The following is a 21634-nucleotide window of genomic DNA, read 5'->3' as shown; positions in this document are numbered from 1 at the left end:
TGAGCTACTGTTAACCTGTGATTTCTGAGGCTTGTGACTCGGATGAACTTATCCTCCGCAGCAGAGGTGACTCTTGGTCCTTTCCTGGGGCAGTCCTCATGTGAGCCAGTTTCTTTGTAGCGCTTGATGGTTTTTGCCACTGCACTTTGCCAATTTTTCGGACTGACTGACCTTCATTTCTTAAAGTAATGATGGCCACTCGTTTTTCTTTACTTAGAATTTGTATTATGGCAAGAAAAAAGCAGCTAACAGTCTGTTCAGTAGGACTATCAGCTGTGTATCCACCAGACTTCTGCACAACACAACTGATGGTCCCAACCCCATTTATAAGGCAAGAAATCTCACTTATTAAACCTGACAGGGCACACCTGTGAAGTGAAAACCATTTCCGGTGACTACCTCTTGAAGCTCATCAAGAGAATGCCAAGAGTGTGCAAAGCAGTAATCAAGCAAAAGGTGGCTACTTTGAAGAACCTAGAATATAAGACATACAGTATTTTCAGTTGTTTCACACTTTCTTGTTAATTATATAATTCCACATGTGTTAATTCATAGTTTTGATGACTTCAGAGTGAAAGTCTTAGTTACTCACCGGTTAACGGTATTTTTCGGAGTCCATGACAGCACCACCTGAGAGAGGGGATCCGCCCTTTAGGAACAGGAAACCTACAGATACAAAAAGGGTGGCACCTCTCCCACGCATCAGTTGGATTACAGAGCACAAGAGGACTTCCAAGGTTAATGCATGATTTATGTACAGTATTCTTTATAATTATAAACTTTTATCACCAGTGAGCATACAAGAAATAGACGTGCACACCCCAATTAAATTTAAGGGAGGGAATATACGGGTGCTGTCATGGACTCCGAAAAATACCGTTAACCGGTGAGTAACTAAGACTTTATTCGGTCGTCCATGACAGCACCACCTGAGAGAATTACAGAGAGTAATCACTACTTTAGGGGGGACTACAGCCTGCAAAACCCTGATACCGAAGGAGAGGTCTGCAGAAGCACCCAAGTCTAGCCTATAATGACTATAAAAAGTGCTCGGAGAGGACCAAGTGGCCGCCTTACAAATCTGGTCGATGGAGACTTCCGATCTCTCGGCCCACGAGGTCGCCATGGCTCTGGTGGAATGCGCCTTCAATTTCTCCGGAGCTACTCTACCTTTTGAGGCATAAGCTAACGAGATTGCTTCTCTAATCCATCTGGCTAGAGTACTTTTGGACACCCTAAGACCTTTCCTAGGGCCTTGGTAGGAGACAAAGAGGGCATTGTCCTTCTTCCAGGGATCGGTAGCCGCTAGATACTCTAAGAGGCATCTCCTAACATCTAAAGTGTGTAGCTTCTCCTCCTTCTCATTAGTTGGCTTAGGGAGGAAGGATGGGAGGACTATTTCCTGCGACCTATGAAAGCTGGAGGCTACTTTTGGTAAATACACTGGGTCAGGTCTAAGTATTACCCTATCCTCTTTTACCTGAAGAAAAGGTGGGCGCCTAGACAATGCCTGAATGTCGCTTACCCTACGGGCTGACGTTATGGCTATCAGGAAAGCTATCTTGAGGGACAGGCTCCTAATAGAGGCTGACGAGATGGGCTCAAATGGCGCTTCTGTCATAGCTGTGAGGACTAGGTTCAAATCCCATGGCGTGAGTCTATTCTTTACTATTGGTCTGGACCTACTTGCTGCTTTGATAAACCTATTGACCCAGTAATTAGCAGCGATGTTGCAGCTAAAGAGGGCCCCTAAGGCAGATACCTGTACTTTAAGGGTACTGGTGGAGAGACCCAAGTCCAGCCCTTTTTGTAAAAATTCCAAGATCTGGCCTATAGGGACGGAATCGTCATTATTTATATTTGAGCTTTGGAGGAATCTTTTCCAAATTCTGACGTAGATCTTAGTTGTCACCACTTTCCTACTTTTTAGTAGAGTGTCAATTAGGTCTGGGGAGAAACCTTTACCCCTTAGGAGTGACCGCTCAAATTCCACGCCGTGAGATGTAGGCCAGCCACCTGAGGGTGGAAGACCGGGCCCTGGGACAGAAGGTCCGGGATGTCCGGGAGAACCCAAGGATCGTCTATCGACATGATCCTGAGGTTCGAGAACCATGCTCTCCTGGGCCAGAACGGGGCAATGACTGACTCTTGCCTTGTCCTTCCTGATCTTCCTCAACACCAGAGGAAGTAGAGATAGGGGAGGAAAGGCATAGGCTAGCCTGAAGTCCCATTTTATCAGTAGCGCATCTACTGCCAGAGGAATCTCCCTGGGGTTTAGGGAGCAAAATTGTCTCGTTTTTGAGTTCTCTTTGGTGGCGAATAGATCCACCTCTGGTTGACCCCATCTCTGTACGATCTGAACAAAAATGGAGGTGTTTAAGGTCCACTCTCCCTGTTTTAACAGATTGCGGCTTAGGAAATCTGCCGCAACGTTTTCTTTCCCTCTTATGTGAAGAGCCGTGAGAGATAAAAAATGCCGCTCCGCTAGCTGGAACAACTGTCCTGCCACATTCATCAGAGTTTTGGATCGAGTTCCGCCTTGGTGATTGATATAGGCCACTCGATTGTCCGAGAGAACTCGTACGTGATGGCCCTGTAGATACATAAGGAGCTCTTTAGCTGCGTATGCTACCGCTGTCAATTCTTTTAAATTAGAAGACATTTGTATTTGATCCCGTTCCCATAGGCCCTGGACCAGAATTCCCTCCATATGCGCCCCCCAACCGGAAGGACTTGCATCCGTGGTGACCACGCGGGTAATGTTATACTCCCAAGGGACCCCTCTAGACAAGTTATTTCTTTCTAGCCACCATTCCAGGGACTCTATTGTGTTTCTGGATAAGGTCAGTCAACCTTCTAAGTTATCCCCAAGAATCCTCTGATACCCCAAAACTTCGCCCTGTAGAGTTCTCGAATGAACTTGGGCCCACTGGACCGCGGGAATGCAGGACGAGAGGGAACCCAACAGGGACATGGCTTTCCTGAGGGACATGGAGGGGTTGTTGAAAGCGTTCAGGACCCGGCCATGTAGGTGCAGCAGCTTCTCTGGGGGCAGACGGCATTCCTGTTTTTTAGAATCTAGGGTTAGGCCTAAAAATTGTTGAATTTTTAATGGCTGCAAACGGGATTTTTTGATATTAAGTAACCATCCCAACCGCTCTAGAGCCGCCGTTGTTTTCTGTAACTGTTCTAAACATTGCTCGGCTGAACTGCCTATTATAAGGAGGTCATCTAGATAGGGAACGACTAGGATATTTAATTCGCGCAGATGGGCCATCACCTCTGCCATCACTTTGGTGAATACTCGGGGTGCAACTGCCACCCCGAAGGGTAAGGCCGCGTACTGGAAGTGCTGGATTGACCCCTCCAACTGAACCGCCAGTCTAAGGAAAGGTTGGTGAGCTAGACATATGGGTATATGGTAGTACGCGTCTTTCAGATCTAGGACCACCATGAAGCAGTTTTGAAACAGCATTTTTATTGCGGTGTTAATTGTTTCCATTTTAAATGGTCGAACTACCAGAAATTTATTGAGGGCTTTGAGATTAAATATAGCCCTAAATGAGTCATCCGGTTTACGGACCAAGAACAGGGGGGAATAGAAGCCTTTCCCCCTCTCTTCCTCTGGAACTCTCGTCAGGACTTTTTTGTCCAGTAGCTCGAGGACCTCTGTCTCCAGGGCAGCTTGTTCTAGCGGGGAAGATTTGAGCGGAGTTACCTTGAACCGGTCTTGGGGAACGCAGGAGAACTCTAGGTGCAGTCCTGTAGCTATTACCCCCAGTATCCAGCTGCTATTTGAGATTCTGGCCCAGGCCGGGTAGAAGGCAGATAATCTTCCTCCTACCGGAGCCACTAGTCATTGGGGCGGTTTCTTATTATCCCGTGATGGACCTTCTTGGCGCCCCCCTCCTCCGAACATGAAGCCCGTACCTCTGGTTTTTTTGTTGTCCCATCTGTTCTGATCTCTGGCCTGCCTCCTGCGGGAATACCCTTTCCTAGAAAAGGGACGTCTCCAGGATATATTCGGCAGACTCGGAAATTTCTTTTTCTCGTCCCCGGCTTTCTCTAACAGTTCGTCTAGGACGGGGCCGAACAAGTATTCACCCTCACAGGGGATAGAACAGAGACGGGACCTGGCTTGGATATCTCCCGGCCAGCATTTCAACCAGAGGGCTCTTCGGGCCGAATTAGACAAGCTTGCAGACCTGGCCGCCATTCTTACAGAGTCTGCCGAGGCATCTGCCAGAAAGGCAGCAGCATTTTGGATAATTGGAAGAGACTTACGGATGGAAGCTCGCGAGGTCCCATCTTTTAGCTGGGAGTCCAATTGATCCAGCCAGACCATCATGGATCTGGCTGCGCACGTGGCTGCTATTGCTGGCCTTAGGGCGCCTGCTGACATCTCCCAAGTGCCCCTTAAAAAGGAATCTGCCTTTTTATCTAGGGGGTCTTTAAGGGAGGCCATATCGTCGATGGGTATAGATGACTTTTTGGAGGCCTTAGCTACCGCGGCATCCAGCTTGGGGGCCTTATCCCATCGACTTACTATTGGGTCCTCAAAGGGGTACCTCCGCTTGAAAGCAGGCGGCATAGAACCCCTTTTTTCCGTTTTTTTCCACTCCCTGTCTATCAGGTTCTGGACTTTTTCGTTTAACGGAAAGGTCCTTTGCTTTTTGGGGTCTAGACCCCCGAACATAATGTCCTGAGCAGACAGTTGTGTCTTTTTTTCTTCTACCCCCATGGTTGACCTTATGGTTTTAATTAATTTATCCATATGGTCCAAGGGAAAACAGAACCGGCTGGAATCTTCTTCGGAGGAAGAAGAGGAGGCCGAGGACTCTGAGGAGATATCTTCCCTCCTAGGGCCGACTGAAGAGTCTGAGCCTGAAACAGTAGCCCGTCCTCTTTTTGAAGAATCTTTTGATAGGGCTTTTATTTCCGTCCTGATTAATTGTCTCAGGTCCGTAGCGAAGCTTGGAGCTTCTTCCGCTACCTGCATAAATAGGGAAGAGTGTAAGAGTCTGATACTCCACTCACGTTCTACCCCTCATCTCCGTCCCTACCGTCTGTCTCACGCAAGACTGACATAATCTCTTAGGGTGACCATCTGGTAAGGGGCAACTACAGAGGGCACATTCCTTGTGCTTCTGTTTCCCTGTGGCCTTCTTCCCCTGAGAATCAAAAAAATATAAAGGGACACTGCATCAGGGTACATTCTCGCAGATCTCTTACCCTTGCAGATGAGGATAGGTACCGGATCACGGGGGGCTGCAGGAGGATCCTTTGGCCTAGAGGAGCTACTGTGGCTCCCTTCCTTCCGCCTCTTAGGCTGGTCACTGGGGTGCTTTGCCACGGGCTGCACCTCTTGTGGGTCCATGGGGGCTTCTGTTGTGTCCATCGCTGGGCCTCCAGAAGCACCTCCGCAGCAATGCCTTCTGCATTAAGAAGGCTTCCCCTCCGGGTCAGCAGGCACCGCGTCCGGTGTTCGGGCCCCCCATTGGACCGCTCTGCGATCCTCCCCCTCCCCTTCAGGCCCGCCAGGCGGCGGGCGCGCATCGGCGCGTGTCCTCAACAACTGGAAGTCGACCAGCATCCAACTTCCGGTTTCGGCGCTAGGCCCCGCCCCCTCCGCCGCGTCACTTCCGCCGCGCGGCAAGGGGCTAGCACTGCGCCACCAGCTCGGAACCATCCGCTCCTTTGTGGGACACCGCCGGCGGCGCCCGCCCGAACGGACCGCTCCGGGGAAGGAGACACAGGGGGACCCCACTTATCACCGGTCCCATGGAGAAGGCATCCGCCGGACCCTGTCTCCGCCTGCTCTTACCACTGCAGTGGAAATCCTACCCGGACCCACCGTGGCGCATCCAGGGCTCCCAGCGAGACCGAGGTAGGAGAACCCCCCGCTACCTGAGCCGGTCCGCTGGCCTGGGTCTTCAGTTATCCATGACGGACAATCTGTAGGGAGTTCTGTCCTTGTTAGGAACAGGAAACCAACTGATGCGTGGGAGAGGTGCCACCCTTTTTGTATCTGTAGGTTTCCTGTTCCTAAAGGGCGGATCCCCTCTCTCAGGTGGTGCTGTCATGGACGACCGAATAATCTACAATTTTCATAGTAATGAAAATAAAGAAAGCTCTTTGAATGAGAAGGTGTGTCCAAACTTTTGGTCTGTACTGTGTGTGTGTATATATATATATATATATATATATATATATATATATATATATATATATATATATACACTGACTTCTCAGCTAAGACAAAGCCTAGATCCTCAGGCTACATTCACACTATGGGCGTAGCCAGGATCAAACCTAGGGGGGGCAGAACCTCATACTGCACACCTCAGCTGCTGCAGAACCTCATACTGCACATCCCTACACTTGAAAATAAAGCCTGCACCTTAAGAAGATGTGGTCAATGCAGTCTATTTATTCCAACTATCAATTGATGTGTTGCTGAAGACGAGCAATGCCTGTCCTGGGCGTCCTTTTGGGCAGCTATGAGGTGTACCTGACTGGTGCTTTAAAAAAAAAAAAAAAAAAAAAAAAAAGGAGTGTTAGTCTGTGTACTACCCGGTTTTCAATCTTTTTGGTACAGATAAGATATGGATAGACAGATATGGATAGAGCAGATTTCTAATCTGCTTTTGCTATTGAAAACATTATCTATGAGCTCAAAAACCTTTCAGGTGATGCAGTTTTTTAAAAAGCTGATCGGCTTTTGCAGCTGAAAAACGTATCCTCAAAAAACGCAGGAAAAACGCTGTGTGTGAATGCAGCCTTAGATCAGGAATAGAACAGCCATTTATAGGACATTTCATAACTTTCCCAAATTCCTATGAAAAAATATTCAGCACATCCTGCATTGAATTACTGTACCCAATTTATTAAATATTTTAGGAGTCGGTCCATTTTATATCGACTCCAAATCCGACTCCACCAAAATGAGCACCGACTCCACAGCCCTGGCGTTAGGCTCATCTCCAGCACTCTCATAAGACTGAATGGGGCGGCGGGGGGGTGCTCATGCTCCACCTCCGCTCCTTTCACAAACCCTGCGGTCAGCCCCCCCCAGCTATCAGAGACTTATCTCTTGTCCCAAGGATAGGAGATGACAACCAAACTTAGCACAAGCCCCACATACATTAGACCAATCATTTGGAGATCAGCAATCTCTCCCCATATAGAAGACCGTACGGCTCGATGTGTTTTCTGAGGGCACCAGCCCCCGTACACATTAAACGATTAGCCGATCACAGAGATATTGATGCCTTCCTCCAACTTTAGTCTAATGCGTATGGAGGCATTTAGAAGAGCATGGACAACTCTATGGTGCAGTCTGGAGAAAGTCATCTGCCCTGCTACTATGCCTGCCTCAGTTACAGGGGAAATCAGCAATAAAGGAATGTAATGCTGACATTCCCTCCAAGGTCTGTTATCTTATGTGAAATATATTAAAAAGAAAGCCACTGCTGGCCCAAACTGCAAAAAAACAAACAAAATATATCTATAGACTAAGTGTAAACCCTCATGGTAAGTGTACCCATAGGATTTATTCTGCTGAAAGATCCACAGCGTGACGTACCGTCGATTAACTATTTAACGTGGTTGAGCGGCACAAGCGTCGCATCAACAAGGGACAAATCGATTTTTTTGTGTGTGTGTGACCCGCATGTCAAATCTGCGGCACTAAAATAAGTGACGTGTAGTACGCTGCCGATTCCCACTGAAAGCAATAAGAAGGGAGAATACATGTGGATTTAAGTTTACGCCATGTGAAAATACCACCAGAGTAAGGCCTCACATGGCAAATCTCTAAGGATCTGCACCATGCTCGGAATTCAGAGCTGGATTTCAATCCCCATAAAGTGCACATGGGTTTTGCAGCGTGCACAAAAATCTGCAACTCCACCTCTACGGATCTATAAGTGCCAAGTCGGACCTCACCCTTATTAAATTCCATGTAATGCATAGGATAGACTTACCACCCTGCTCTGCTGTCTTCTGTAATATGGATGATTTTCCCTGGTAGATACAGAGGAGGATATCGGGGAGAATCAGAAGGGGACCCCTCTGTTAATGTGCTATATGAAGACGACTTCTGAATCAATAAAGTCTGCTCAGCCAGCAATGGCTGCGTTAGAGATGCCATGTTTCTACCATCCAGTTCTGTCGGGAAGCCATCTGGACTACCACCGAATATTTCATACCAACATCCATGAAGCAGAATCCGATACTGAGAGTCAAGGAAAAGACATTCAAAGTTAGCGAGATATCCTGTGCTATAGAAAGAGCATCACTGAAGATGGCATCTAATGATCTGTCCTCTCTCCGGCTCCAGAGATAGTCATTTTTCACCCTTCAGTGATACATCGGTTGTCCCCACAATCACATACCTTGGGTCGGTTACAGTTGACCACCATCCTCAATATTCGGTTCTTCAGATCTTCCATGTTGGGTAAACTCAGCCTGTAGAGGAAGATAGAAGACCATGAATGGGATGCGTGGAACTTAACTGTATCAGGTGCATTCCAAGAACCGAGTCGTTACCTTGGCACCAGATCTTTCCCAACTATTACCGAGATGATGAAACTTTTGGAAAAATCAGCAAGCGCTTTGCTAGAGGAAGGAATCAAACAGTTAAAATCCAGTAAAATGTCAAAGAACTTCTCACTCTGCATGATGACCACGCAGCAAATTCTGGCAGCAGGGACGCCAATTCCATCTGTGTGTCACTTACTGGGTTACTTGCTGTAGTTTTTATAAAATCCCTGTTTTCTCAGCAGGAGATTATTGTTGCAGGACTGGGAAACCTGTTGCCATGTCATCCCCCAAATTCAGGAGCTCTGTATAACCCCACCCACACCAATGATTGGCTGCTTACTGCCTATGAACAGTGAAACATTCTCACCTGAAAAGGCCTCCTGGTGGTGAAAACGCATAGCACTTGAGAGTAGGAAAGGAACTTCGAAGCTGCACTGCCAACACAGAAGCAGCTCCAGCCCCTAAACTGTGTCCTACAATGACAAGCTTGTATTCCTGGCAAGAAAAGATAAAAATAAAAAATGGTAACAGAGCGCACGCTGCATCATTCGTCACCGAGGCAGTAGGCAACTTACTGGAGCGACGGTGAACGCTTGATTCAATATGCCATCATTTATCAGTCTTCTGTAGATGTAGCTTGCAGCTTGACTTATACCCTAAATGAACAGGAATTGTACAAAAGTGTGATGAGCAAAAACAGAAACCCAACCTATGCGCAAATATTAACTCTGGAAGCCACAGCTGCCGCCATCACTGCATGGAGCCTGCAAATGGCCCGAGCGTCCATGACTCCTAGGAGTATTCGTCCTCAGACGGCCGTTTTTCACGTACATGGTCTATACGTGTTGGTCATGGACAGAACATTATAGTCTACATACGGTAGTTGTCACATGGTAAAGTAGACACCAAGCAATATATAATGCACCATTATAATAAGCGAATAATCACCAGATATTTGTAACACATTGGTGCAAGTATGGGACCAATATATAGAGCCAATCGCAACCAAAACTATTAGAGAAAAGAGAACAAAGCGATCAAAAGCGCCCAAATTTAATATATATATATATAATAAAAAAAAAAAAAAAGGTATAAGTTTTATTAGCAAATCACAGAGAACATTAACATAGTGGAGACACAAAGTGCATTAGAAAAAATACTAAAAAGGGTACAGGTAATGCAGGGCACCAGGATTAATAAAATTAATATACATTTAGAGATCTGTACAAATAGGTGACAATATTCCAAGGTACAGATCAATAAGTAATTGTACATTTACCGGGTATATCATATAGTGCGCTGGACAGTGGAATAACAAATATATCATAAAGATCATAGCGCCGATACTAATAGCGATGCCCTGGAACCTGCACCCACCCCTTGTCACATGTCCCTGTTTCTTGCAGACTGTTCACACAAAAAATAATCCGCACAGACACTTCAGTTTATGCTTCTGAATTGGGCATCAAAATTCATCCATACAAGTATTTGTGACAGATTTTTCTTCGCAGGCTATAGCACGTGACCACTGCAGACAGTCACTGGGTTCAGTGGTTTTGTGCCAACATAAGCCCAGCGATTATCTGCAGCGGTCATGTGTGCTATAGTCATGTCGCTATTGCAGAATGTCGAAGACCATGAGCTGAGAGAGGGGAGTGCTGGAGTCATGGTGGGTGAGTAACAATCATTTTGTTATATTTACAGCAGGTAAGTCAGAGAGAAAATATAATAAAGAAGAAAAAAAAAATAAGATCCTGGACAGCAGCTTCAAAGTTTAAATTCATCCGTTTTGCAACAAAGTGCAAAGGCAGGTGTTGGAGGTTGTGTTCAATGTCAAGCCTAGGTGCAAAGGCCTACATGCTTTTTAGCTGTGCCCCATCAATTTGGGCTGTAAAACCAGGCAGGGCCCAGGCAGCGCAAGAGGGCCCAGGCAGCGCAAGAGGGCCCAGGCAGCGCAAGAGGGCCCAGGCAGCGCAAGAGGGCCCAGGCAGCGCAAGAGGGCCTAGGCACTATATGTCATTCTTTACCTTATGTGAAAAGCAATCGCCGTCCACCCCATCTGTGTGCAGATTCTCACAGTCTGCAGATAGATCAGTAAGGACATCCTACAGAAGGCAGAAGTCAGGATTAGTGATGGCAGTCATGAGACAATCCAGTTTCTATTAGACACATATTTACAGGCATGAACCAAAAGTGTTGTAGTCAATAATGCACCATTTCCAGTGCTGGACTTGGACGTTAGCCTTGTTGCTCATGCTGTATTTAAGGAGTTAAACGAGAATGAAAAAATATAATTTCACCGATGTTGTCGGACCCTCAGAACCCACTTTGATCATCAGAAGGAAGTGCAGGAGCTGCAGTACCAGGCACATGGAGTCGTCCGACGACAAGCTACTAGCCCGCTCTCACAGGCCGCAATGTAATGCTTCATTTGCCAGATCCAGGACAAAGAGAAAAGAAAGCATTCCCCATAACCGATATCTGCAGAAACAAGTATATGTTCGATGATCATCACTCACCTGAAGGGACAATGTTCCTCTTATGGCTACCAAGATGGCTTCTGTTTTGTGATCAAGGGCAACAAAAAATGGAATTTCATAAATCTACAAGATAAAATATGAAAGATATTACTAGGTTTGTAGTTCTTACTCACTGCTGGGACATGATGGTTATTGTCTCACCCGGTTATGAAAGCTGATGTGGATGAAGTCCCGGTACTGCAGTCCTGTTGTTTGTAGAATGGAGCCAAAATGGCATTTTAGGTGATCACCGCCCACAATATCGCTCTGGGCTCTCCGGCTCTGGCAACTAGAATAAAAATAAGGATATAATTCAGATCTATGTGGAAATATAGTGGGATGGAGGGTCCGTCATATTGTACACTCCCTGACAGAAGTTATGTCGCTTATCCAAGTTATGTAAATAAAAGCTTATAACCTGACGTTAAATTCATCCATTGGTTGTATAAATTATTCTTTTGAAAGCTGAAACCCTCCGAAATGTGGTTTCGGTTAAGAAAATAAATTGGCATCAATGCAGAAATATTGATCATTTAATGGACACAGAGTGGTCAGATTTTGGCAAGACAAAAGTTTTGTTGCCCACAGAAAGTAATGTGATATTCAAACAAATAATTAACTTAAAATACAAATATATGTTGCATAACATCGGTGAATGAAGCTGTGGTGCTATTAGAGCAGGGGTGGGCAATTAATTTTGCCATGGGGCCGCTTTAGAAATTGTGATGGTGTCAGAGGGCCAGACTAATATAATTAACTCAGTTGCACCCAATACTATATATGTATATAATATATAGTATACATATGCTATCTTTTCATAAACAAGGGGCTTTATTAGGCGCTGACCACTCTACCCAGAGTCCCAGACCCTGGCCTGACGTAAACACCCAGTCCAGACCCAGTCTAAAGTAATTGATGCTAGCCTTACGTTGCACCACAGTGTCACTGGTCTGCTTGCAGCAGTATAGATCACACCACGCCTCCACGTTTTAGCACAGAGTTGGAGGCGTGGTGTGATGTATACTGCTGCAAGCAGACGCCACCAACGGCATCTATGCAGCCCTCTCCCTGACCACGTCCCCCTCCAGCCTCGACCAGTCAGCGCCGCAGGTCTGGTGTGTGGGCGGTGCGCTGGAGGCAATGTTTCTGTGCCGCTCTCAGGAGGTCGGGGTATGCTCCGCTCACCGCCGCGTCTGCCGGAACTCCTCTGCTTCTTGCTTTCCTCATGAATGATTCATGAGGAAAGCAGGAACCGGAGAAGTCCCAGACCCCTACGCGGGCCGCCCATTGCCCAGGTCTGTATTAGAGTCATATTTAATATTTTGTGTGACTTCCATGAGCTTGAAGGACTGCATCCATGCGGTTCAACAATGATTCATGCAATTAATGAAGTCATCAGGAATAGCAAAAATGCAGTCTTCCATGCCTCCCAGAGTTCATCTAGATTCTTTGGTTTTGTCTTCCAAGCTTCCTCTTTCATCCTACCCCAAACAAGCTCAATGATGTTCATGTCTGGTGACTGGACTGGCCAGTCCTTGAGCACCTTGATCTTTTTTGCCTGGAGGAACTTTGTAGTAGAGATGGATGTATGAGATGGAGCACCATCCTGCTGCAGAATTTGACCCCTTTTATGATTTGGAATATAAGAGGTAGCTACTACTTCTTGATATTTTAGGCTATTGATATTGCCTTCCACCTTGCAAATGTTCTGCACACCCCCAAACTGAATCTAACCCCAGACCATGATCTTTCCACCACCAAATTTAACTGTTTTCTGGGTGTATTTTGGATCCATACGGGATCCAGTAGGTCTCCTGCAGTATTTGCGGCAGCTGTAGTGTAGTTCTACTGAAGATTCTTCAGAGAAATCCACCTTCTGCCACTTTCCCAGCGTCCATCTGTTTAGCAGGCTGTGGGACTTTGCAAATGCCACACAGTTTTTTATTTGCCTTTTGTTTAGTGCTTCTGGGCACTGATTCGACCATGGAGGCCATTTCGAGACAGAATCCTACAAACTGTTCTAGTTGACACAGGGACTTGAGCTGACTAGGCCTGTTGGAGCTCTGCTGCAGTGGAAGAGGGGCTTGCTTTGGATTTTCTAACCAACAAACGTTCCTCCTGAGCAGTTGTCTTGTGGGGTCTGCCGGACCTGGGCTTGTCAAACATCTCCAATCTCTTCAAATCTTTTTTTAATTCTTTGTACTTGACACTGAGACACATTAAAGGTGCCAGCCACCTCTGCAGTGGATCTGGTCTTCAGCCTCTTGATAATCCAGGCTTTGGTCGCAGGGTGGATTTTCGGCATGTTGTCGGAGCTTTAGTTGCAGCTCAAGTGAAGGTCTGGGGTGCTGGGTTTCTTTTTACACACACCTACTAATTAACCGATCATTTACTGAGCACAGGTGAGGATATAAGCTAGGATTGGGGGCATTATATGACCAGGTGACAAAACTTTTGTCTTGCCAAAATCTGACCATTCTGTGTCCATTAACCCCTTACCTACAATTGACGTAATATTCCGTCCATGTGACCATGGACCTAATTACCATGGACGGAATATTACGTCATCGCGATCAGCGGCGCCCACGTGGTGAGCGCCGCTGATCGCGGCCGAGTGTCAGCTAATTATCACAGCTGACACCCGGCACAATGTGTCAGGGGCGGTCACGGACCGCCCCCGACACGTTAACCCCTTGCACACCGCGATCAAACGCGATCGCGGTGTACCGGGGGTTAAAGGGAAGCATCGGCAGGGAGGGGGCTCCCTCCGTGCTTCCCTGAGCCCCCCACGGCAGCGCAATGTGCAGCGCTGCTGCGGGGGACTCCCTTCCTCCAGGCCCCCGAATCCAAGATGGCGACGGGGGCCTTCGGGGGCCTGAGGAAGCTGGCTTCCTCAGTGCCTGCAAAGCGCAGGCATGAGGAAGTCTGCAGCAGTGCCTGTGACAGATCGCTGATCTGTCACAGTGATCTGTGATGTGACAGATCAGCGATCTGTCACAGGACAGTGATGTCCCACCTGGGACAAGGTAATAAAGTAAAAAAAAAAAAAAAAGTGTTAAAAATAATTTAAAAAAAAATCGCTAAATAAATTAGTTAAAAAAAAAAAAAATATTCCCCAATAAATCCATTTTTTGAAAATAAAAAAAAAACAAAACAATAAAAGTACACATATTTGGTATCGCCGCGTCCGTAATGACCTGCCCTATAAAACTGTCCCATTAGTTAACCCCTTTAGCGAACACCTTAAAAAATAAAAATAAAAAACGAAGCAAAAAATAATGATTTATTATCATACCACCGAACAAAAAGTGCAATAACGCGCGATCAAAAAGACGCATATAAATATCCATGGTACCGCTGAAAACGTCATCTTGTCCAGCAAAAAACGAGCCACCATACAGCATCATCCGCAAAAAAATAAAAAAGTTATAGCTCGCAGAATAAAGCGATGCAAAAATAATTATTTTTTATATAAAATTGTTTTCATTGCAAAAAACCGACAAAACATAAAAAAACGACCTAAATGAGGTATCGCTGTAACCGTACTGACCCGAAGAATAAAAACGCGTTATCAATTTTACCGCACGCGGAACGGTGTAAACGCACCCCCCAAAAGAAATTCATGAACAGCTGGTTTTTGTTCATTCTGCATCCCAAAAATCGGAATAAAAAGCGATCAAAAAATGTCACGTGCCCGAAAATGGTACCAATAAAAACGTCAACTCGTCCCGCAAAAAATAAGACCTCACATGACTCGGTGGGTCAAAATATGGAAAAATTATAGCTCACAATATGTGGTGATGCAAAAACTATTTTTACAATAAAAAGCGTCTTTTAGCGTGCGACAGCCGCCAAACATAAAAACCGCCATAAATCATAAATCAAACCCCCCGTTATTACCCCCTTAGTTAGAGAAAAATAATAAAACTAAAAGAAAATGTATTTATTTCCATTTTCCCGCTAGGGTTAGGGTTAGGGTAGGGTTAGGGCTAGGGTTAGGGCTAGGGTTAGGGCTAGGGTTAGGGCTAGGGTTAGGGCTAGGGTTAGGGCTAGGGCTAGGGCTCAGATTAGGGTTAGGGGTGTGTTGAGGTTAGGGTTGGAGTTATAATTGGGGGTTTCCACTGTTTGGGCACATCAGGTGCTCTCCAAAGGCAACATGGCGTCTGATCTCAATTCCAGCCAATTCTGTGTTGAAAAAGTCAAATGGTGCTCCTTCCCTTCCAAGCTCTGCCATGTGCCCAAACAGTGTTTTACCCCCACATGTAGGGTATCAGCCTACTCAGGACAAATTACAAAACAACTTTTGGGGTCCAATTTCTCCTGTTACCCTTAGGAAAATAAAAAACTGGGGGCAAAAATATAATTTTGCGGAAAAAAATGTTTTTTTTATTTTCACGCCCAGGCGTTATAAACTTCTGTGAAGCACTTGGGGGTTCAAAGTGCTCTCCACACATCTAGATAAGCTCCGTGGGGGGTTTAGTTTCCAAAATGGGGTCACTTGTGGGGAGTTTCAATAGTTTAGGTACATCAGGGGCTCTCCAAACGCACATGACACCCGCATACCAATCCATCAAAGTCTGCATTCCAAAACGTCACTACTTCCCTTCCGAGCCCCGACGTGTGCCCATACAGTAGTTTTCTCCCACATATGAGATATCAGCGTACTCAGGACAAATTGGACAACAACTTTTGGGGTCCAATTTCTCCTGTTACCCTTGGGAAAATAAAAAAAATGGGGACTAAAAGATGATGTTTGTTGAAAAAATATGATATTTTTATTTTCACGCCCGGTCGTTATAAACTTCTGTGAAGCACTGGGGGGGTTCAAAGTGCTCACCACACATCTAGATAAGTTCATTAGGGGATCTAGTTTCCAAAATGGGGTCACTTGTGGGGGGTTTCCACTGTTTAGGTACATCAGGGGCTCTCCAAACGCAACATGACACCCGCAGACCATTCCATCAAAGTCTGCATTCCAAAACGTCACTACTTCCCTTCCGAGCCCCGACGTGTGCCCATACAGTAGTTTTCTCCCACATATGAGGTATCAGCGTACTCAGGACAAATTGGACAACAACTTTTGGGGTCCAATTTCTCCTGTTACCCTTGGGAAAATAAAAAAATGGGGACTAAAAGATCATGTTTGTGGAAAAAATACGATTTTTTTATTTTCACGCCCGGTCGTTATAAACTTCTGTGAAGCACTGGGGGGGTTCAAAGTGCTCACCACACATCTAGATAAGTTCATTAGGGGATCTAGTTTCCAAAATGGGGTCACTTGTGGGGGGTTTCCACTGTTTAGGTACATCAGGGGCTCTCCAAACGCAACATGACACCCGCAGACCATTCCATCAAAGTCTGCATTCCAAAACGTCACTACTTCCCTTCCGAGCCCCGACGTGTGCCCATACAGTAGTTTTCTCCCACATATGAGGTATCAGCGTACTCAGGACAAATTGGACAACAACTTTTGGGGTCCAATTTCTCCTGTTACCCTTGGGAAAATAAAAAAATGGGGACTAAAAGATCATGTTTGTGGAAAAAATACGATTTTTTTATTTTCACGCCCGGACGTTATAAACTTCAGTGAAGCACTGGGGGGTTCAAAGTGCTCACCACACATCTAGATAAGTTCCTTGGGGGGTCTAGTTTCCAAAATGGTGTCATTTGTGGGGGGTTTCTATTGTTTTGGTACATCAGGGGCTTTCCTAATGCGACATGGTGTCCGATCTCAATTCCAGCCAAAAACGTCAAATGGCGCTGCTTCCCTTCCGAGCTCTGCCATACGCCCAAATAGTGGTTTACACCCACATGTGGGGTATCAGCGTACTCAGGATAAATTGCACAATATCTTTTAGGGTCCTGTTACTTTTGGAAAAATAAGAATTGAGGGTGAAAAGATCATTTTTGTGGAAAAAATATGATTTTTTAATTGTACTGCTGTACGTTATAAACTTCTGTGAAGCCCTTGGGGGTTCAAAGTTCTCACCACACATCTAGATAAGTTCCTTGGGGGGTCTAGATTACAAAATGGTGTCATTTGTGGGGGGTTTCCACTGTTTTGGTACATCAGGGGTTTTCCAATCGCGACATGGTGTCCGATCTCAATTCTAGCCAAAAACGTCAAATGGCGCTGCTTCCCTTCCGAGCTCTGCTATGCGCCCAAATAGTCATTTACACCCACATATGGGGTATCAGCGTACTCAGGACAAATTGCACAAAAACTTTTAGGGTCCTGTTACCCTTGGAAAAATAAAAATTGTGGGTGAAAAGATCATTTTTGTGGAAAAAATATGATTTTTTAATTGTACCGCTGTACGTTATAAACTTCTGTGAAGCCCTTGTGGGTTCAAAGTTCTCACCACATATCTAGATAAGTTCCTTGGGGGGTCTAGTTTCCAAAATGGGGTCACTTGGGGGGGTTTCCACTGTTTAGGTACATCAGGGGCTCGCCAAACGTGACATGGCGTCCGATCTGAATTCCAGCCAATTTTGCATTGAAAAAGTCAAACGGCGCTCCTTCCATTCTGAGCTCTGCCATGCGCCGAAACAGTGGTTCCCCCCCACATATCAGGTATCAGCGTAGTCAGGACAAATTGCACAATAACTTTTGCAGTCCAATTTCTCCTGTTACCCTTGGTAAAATAAAGAAAATTGAACCTGAAGTATTTTTTTTGTGAAAAAAAGTTAAATGTTCATTTTTTTTTTTAATATTCAAAAAATTCCTGTGACGCACCTAAAGGGTTAATAAACTTCTTGAATGTGGTTTTAAGCACCTTGAGGGGTGCAGTTTTTAGAATGGTGTCACTTTTGGGTATTTTCTATCATATAGACCCCTCAAAGTGGCTTCAAATGCGAAGTGGTCCCTAAAAATAAAATGGTGTTGCAAAAATGAGAAATCGCTGGTCAAATTTTAACCCTTATAACTTCCTAGCAAAAAAAAATTTTGGTTGCAAAATTGTGCTGATGTAAAGTAAACATGTGGGAAATGTTATGTATTAAGTTTTTTGTGTGCCGTATCGCTGTGATTTAAGGGCATAAAAATTCAAAGTTGGAAAATTGCGAAATTTTCAAAATTTTCGCCAAATTTCCGTTTTTTTCACAAATAAACGCAAGTTATTTGAATGCAATTTTACCACGAACATGAAGTACAATATGTCACGAGAAAACAATGTCATAATCACCAGGATCCATGAAAGCGTTCCAGAGTTATGACCTCATAAAGGTACAGTGGTCAGAATTGTAAAAATTGGCCCGGTAGTTAACGTGCAAACCACCCTTGGTAGTGAAGGGGTTAAATGATAAATATTTCTGCATTGATGGCAATTTATTTTCTTAGCCGAAACCACATTTCGGAGGGTTTCAGCTTTCAAAAGAATAATTTATACAACCAATGGATGAATTTAACATCAGGTCATAAGCTTTTATTTACATAACATGGATAAGTGACATAACTTCTGTCAGGGAGTGTAGGTGGACACGCTGTCAATCATTTACAGTGGGCAGGAAGCAGGACTTATAAACTTTCTCCAGAGATCCTGGCAACATTCATTAGTCCCCTCCTTTTATGTAACAGAAAGGCTGACGAATAAAATAAAAAAAGGATGAACCTAATCTCCTTGAAAATTAAGACTGATGACACCACACACTCACCATTCTCCGCACAGTTTGCACAGTCCAGTTAGGGGGTTACTGTACACATAAAGGGGACATCCGTAGGCAGCGGCGGCAAACTGCATGTAGTGAGCGGCCTTATGCAGCTCCACCTCGAGGTCATCTCTCTGAAAGGAGAAGGGAGGAAGGTTTTATACAGGGAGCAGCTTATTTTTAGAGGAATTCCTTTGGCAGGACTGACCTCAGGATGTGACGGCGACTGGGACAACACTTCATCTGGATCTCGGCTCAGTTCAATCTTATCCTGCTCCTGATGAAGGAGGGTCAGTCCAGCAGCTATGTCACTGGGAACCAAGTCTGTGTCCTGAAAGAGAGACGCCATACTAATCCAGAACTGGTCACCCAGAACCTGATGTCTCCAACAGAAATTAAAGGGGTATTCCCATCTCCCAATATGTAGAAGGTGTAATAATAATAGGAAATACCTGAAATTAAAAATGTAGTATAGTTCTTCTAATTCACTATATCGCTTACCCCATGTGCAGGGCATTGAACATAGCTTAGTATTCATGGTTACAATCACACATATAGTAATAGTAAGTTTGCTACTTGCTAGTAGTCATAACCATGGATTCATAAGCTACTTCAAAGCCCTGCACATGAGGTGAGAGACCTAGCGAATCAGAAGAACTATACTACATTTCTAATTGGAGGTATTTGCTAATATTAATATTACATCTACTACATAATGGGTTAGGATCTTGGAGGGGAATACACTTTTAAGAAAGTCTGGATAAAACTATTACACCAAGTGCAGGGGTTCAGGAGACTGTGCATATGGTGTGCACCCCCCCCCCTCCTTCCCAGGTCCAGAGTTGTCCTTTAAATGGAGACTACATCAGATTTGGTGCTGACTACAACCTTAAACACCTCAGATTGGTGACAGGTAGGAATAAGGGCAAGAACTACTAACTATCCAGGCTTAAAATCGGGCAGGTCACATTTTAAACACGTTTGCTACATAAATGTAATTTGAGCACCCATATATGCATTTTTATATTTAATGCATGCATTTTTGGCAAAGAAAAGGGATGTTTTCAAAATAAGGTTTAGTTAAAAAAAAAAAATCGTTCGATCATTTGGCTTCTCCAGCCTTTATGTACCACAGTGCATACACTACAAAAAGGAGCCAACAGTGAATATATCAGTTCTGATGGCAGGGACTGTCAGGATCATCTTTACTCTCTTGACCAAGTGAGTAAGTGGATTTGGCACCAAATCAAAAGGTGAACTATGATGTGCTCAGAACTCAGATAGGAAAGAAGTATTACAGACCATGCTGATGGAACACGCTGACTGACGGATTCATCGTTAACTCATCTACAACTCACTATGTACTGTGATACATAGAGGCTGGAGAAGTGAAATGGTTTAAAATGGTTAATGAAACCTTATTGTAAAAATGCTTTTTTTCCTAAAATTTATCCCTTGACAAACTTTGCTACAAGACTCCTCAAGTCGTACATTATGGGGGCTTATACATGTAGGCGCACCCACTAATGAGCCTTTAATAAGTCTTGATTATAGCAACCACGTCAGCTGTGATTTCATACCCCTAGAAAAATCTGCCACAAAATCAACGTTTTACAATTTGGATTCATCTCGAAAATGGTGCAGAACTGCCGAAGGTAAAATCCGCAGCAACTCTATGGAGGAAAATTACGGACAGCGAGAATCTACTATTAGAGCCATATATGATTGAAAAGGGAAAAAAAAAAGCCCTAACAGCAGGTTACAACAGCAAGCTGCAAGGACCGGAGTCACACAGAACAGCTTACAGCAAAGTAGCTGGTGAAGAGTTCGGCGATGCTGGAGAAAGCCACCCGGTTGTCGTTGTCCTTGCCTATGCAGCAGCACAGCAGGCGGAAGCGCGTCTCCCACACCTTGGTGGCAGTCTTCCTGAAGTTGTACAGCAGCTGCTCGGACTGGCTGCTCTCCAGGTTGTGATCTTCATCTCTCACGAAATATAACACTTTCTTGCGTCCCAGGGGATCGAAAACGATGACGACAGCTATAGTGGTGAACAGCATGATAATCCAGCTGTAATACATGGAGAGATGGCAGGAGGTCACACCCTGCGTCCGGTAAGCATCTTATTAGTCTAAGCTCTGAATTTTGATAGTGTGGTATTCCCATCTCCAGGATCAAATTCCAAAATGTATGTGGTGTAATAATATTAGCAAATACCTCCAATTAGAAGTGTTGTATAGTTCTTCTGATTTACTGTGTCGATTATCCTATGCCCAGGGCGTAGCAGCAACTTAGGTATCCATGGTTACAACCACTCATAGTGAAAGTTAGTTGTTAGTAGTCATAACCATAGATACCTAAGCTACTGCAATGCCCTGCACATTGGGTAAGCGTCATAGTGAATCAGAAGAACTGTACTATATTTCTAACTGAGTAATAAATTATTATTATTATTACACCCACTACATATTGGGATAAGATCTTGGAGATGGGAATACATCTTTAACAAACTAATTTCTTCCTTTACACCACTATTATATCAAACCCGTTCCTGCATGGTCAAATTTTATTTTTGAACTGGTCTCCCTTTTCCCTTTTTTTCTTTTCTCTTGGACAAGTTGCCATTTTGACAGACAACATTCATTTTACCATGCATAAATGTACTGAAAAATAAAAAAAAAAGTGAAGTGGTGAAAAAAAATAGTTAACTAAATAGGAACACCATAATTCTGCCATTTTTTTAAATGAGGAAATGGAATTCACACTTTTTCTCTAAAACATTTTTTTGCCTTTTTTTTTTTTTTTTTTTTTTAGTACTACAGTGTTGCAACATATATAGAAAATGACGCTCTGATGAAGCTCAGCCACAAGCTGGGCTTCACAGGAGGACCAGTACAGCAGCGACTGAGTCTTCAGCAGGTACAGCC

The 21634-nt window shown here is 44.7% G+C and overlaps 1 protein-coding gene across 1 annotated transcript in view; it reads right to left on the bottom strand.

Moving 5' to 3' along the window:
* DAGLB (diacylglycerol lipase beta) overlaps window positions 1–21634 on the bottom strand; it is a 39761-nt gene that overhangs the window by 6016 nt on the left and 12111 nt on the right. Inside the window, exons 4-14 of the mRNA XM_073543007.1 lie at window positions 20516–20777; window positions 18919–19041; window positions 18717–18844; window positions 11226–11352; window positions 11064–11147; window positions 10572–10649; window positions 9120–9200; window positions 8912–9039; window positions 8551–8619; window positions 8397–8469; window positions 7986–8236 (exon numbers count right to left, since the gene is read on the bottom strand). Coding sequence (XP_073399108.1) covers window positions 7986–8236; window positions 8397–8469; window positions 8551–8619; window positions 8912–9039; window positions 9120–9200; window positions 10572–10649; window positions 11064–11147; window positions 11226–11352; window positions 18717–18844; window positions 18919–19041; window positions 20516–20777 — 1404 coding nt within the window. The remainder of the gene's footprint in view (window positions 1–7985; window positions 8237–8396; window positions 8470–8550; window positions 8620–8911; window positions 9040–9119; window positions 9201–10571; window positions 10650–11063; window positions 11148–11225; window positions 11353–18716; window positions 18845–18918; window positions 19042–20515; window positions 20778–21634) is intronic.

Source organism: Dendrobates tinctorius, unplaced genomic scaffold (assembly GCF_039654945.1).
Source record: "Dendrobates tinctorius isolate UK_male_01 unplaced genomic scaffold, ASM3965494v1 ptg000129l, whole genome shotgun sequence".
Lineage (NCBI taxonomy): Eukaryota > Metazoa > Chordata > Amphibia > Anura > Dendrobatidae > Dendrobates > Dendrobates tinctorius.
This window is presented reverse-complemented; position numbering and strand designations above follow the sequence as displayed.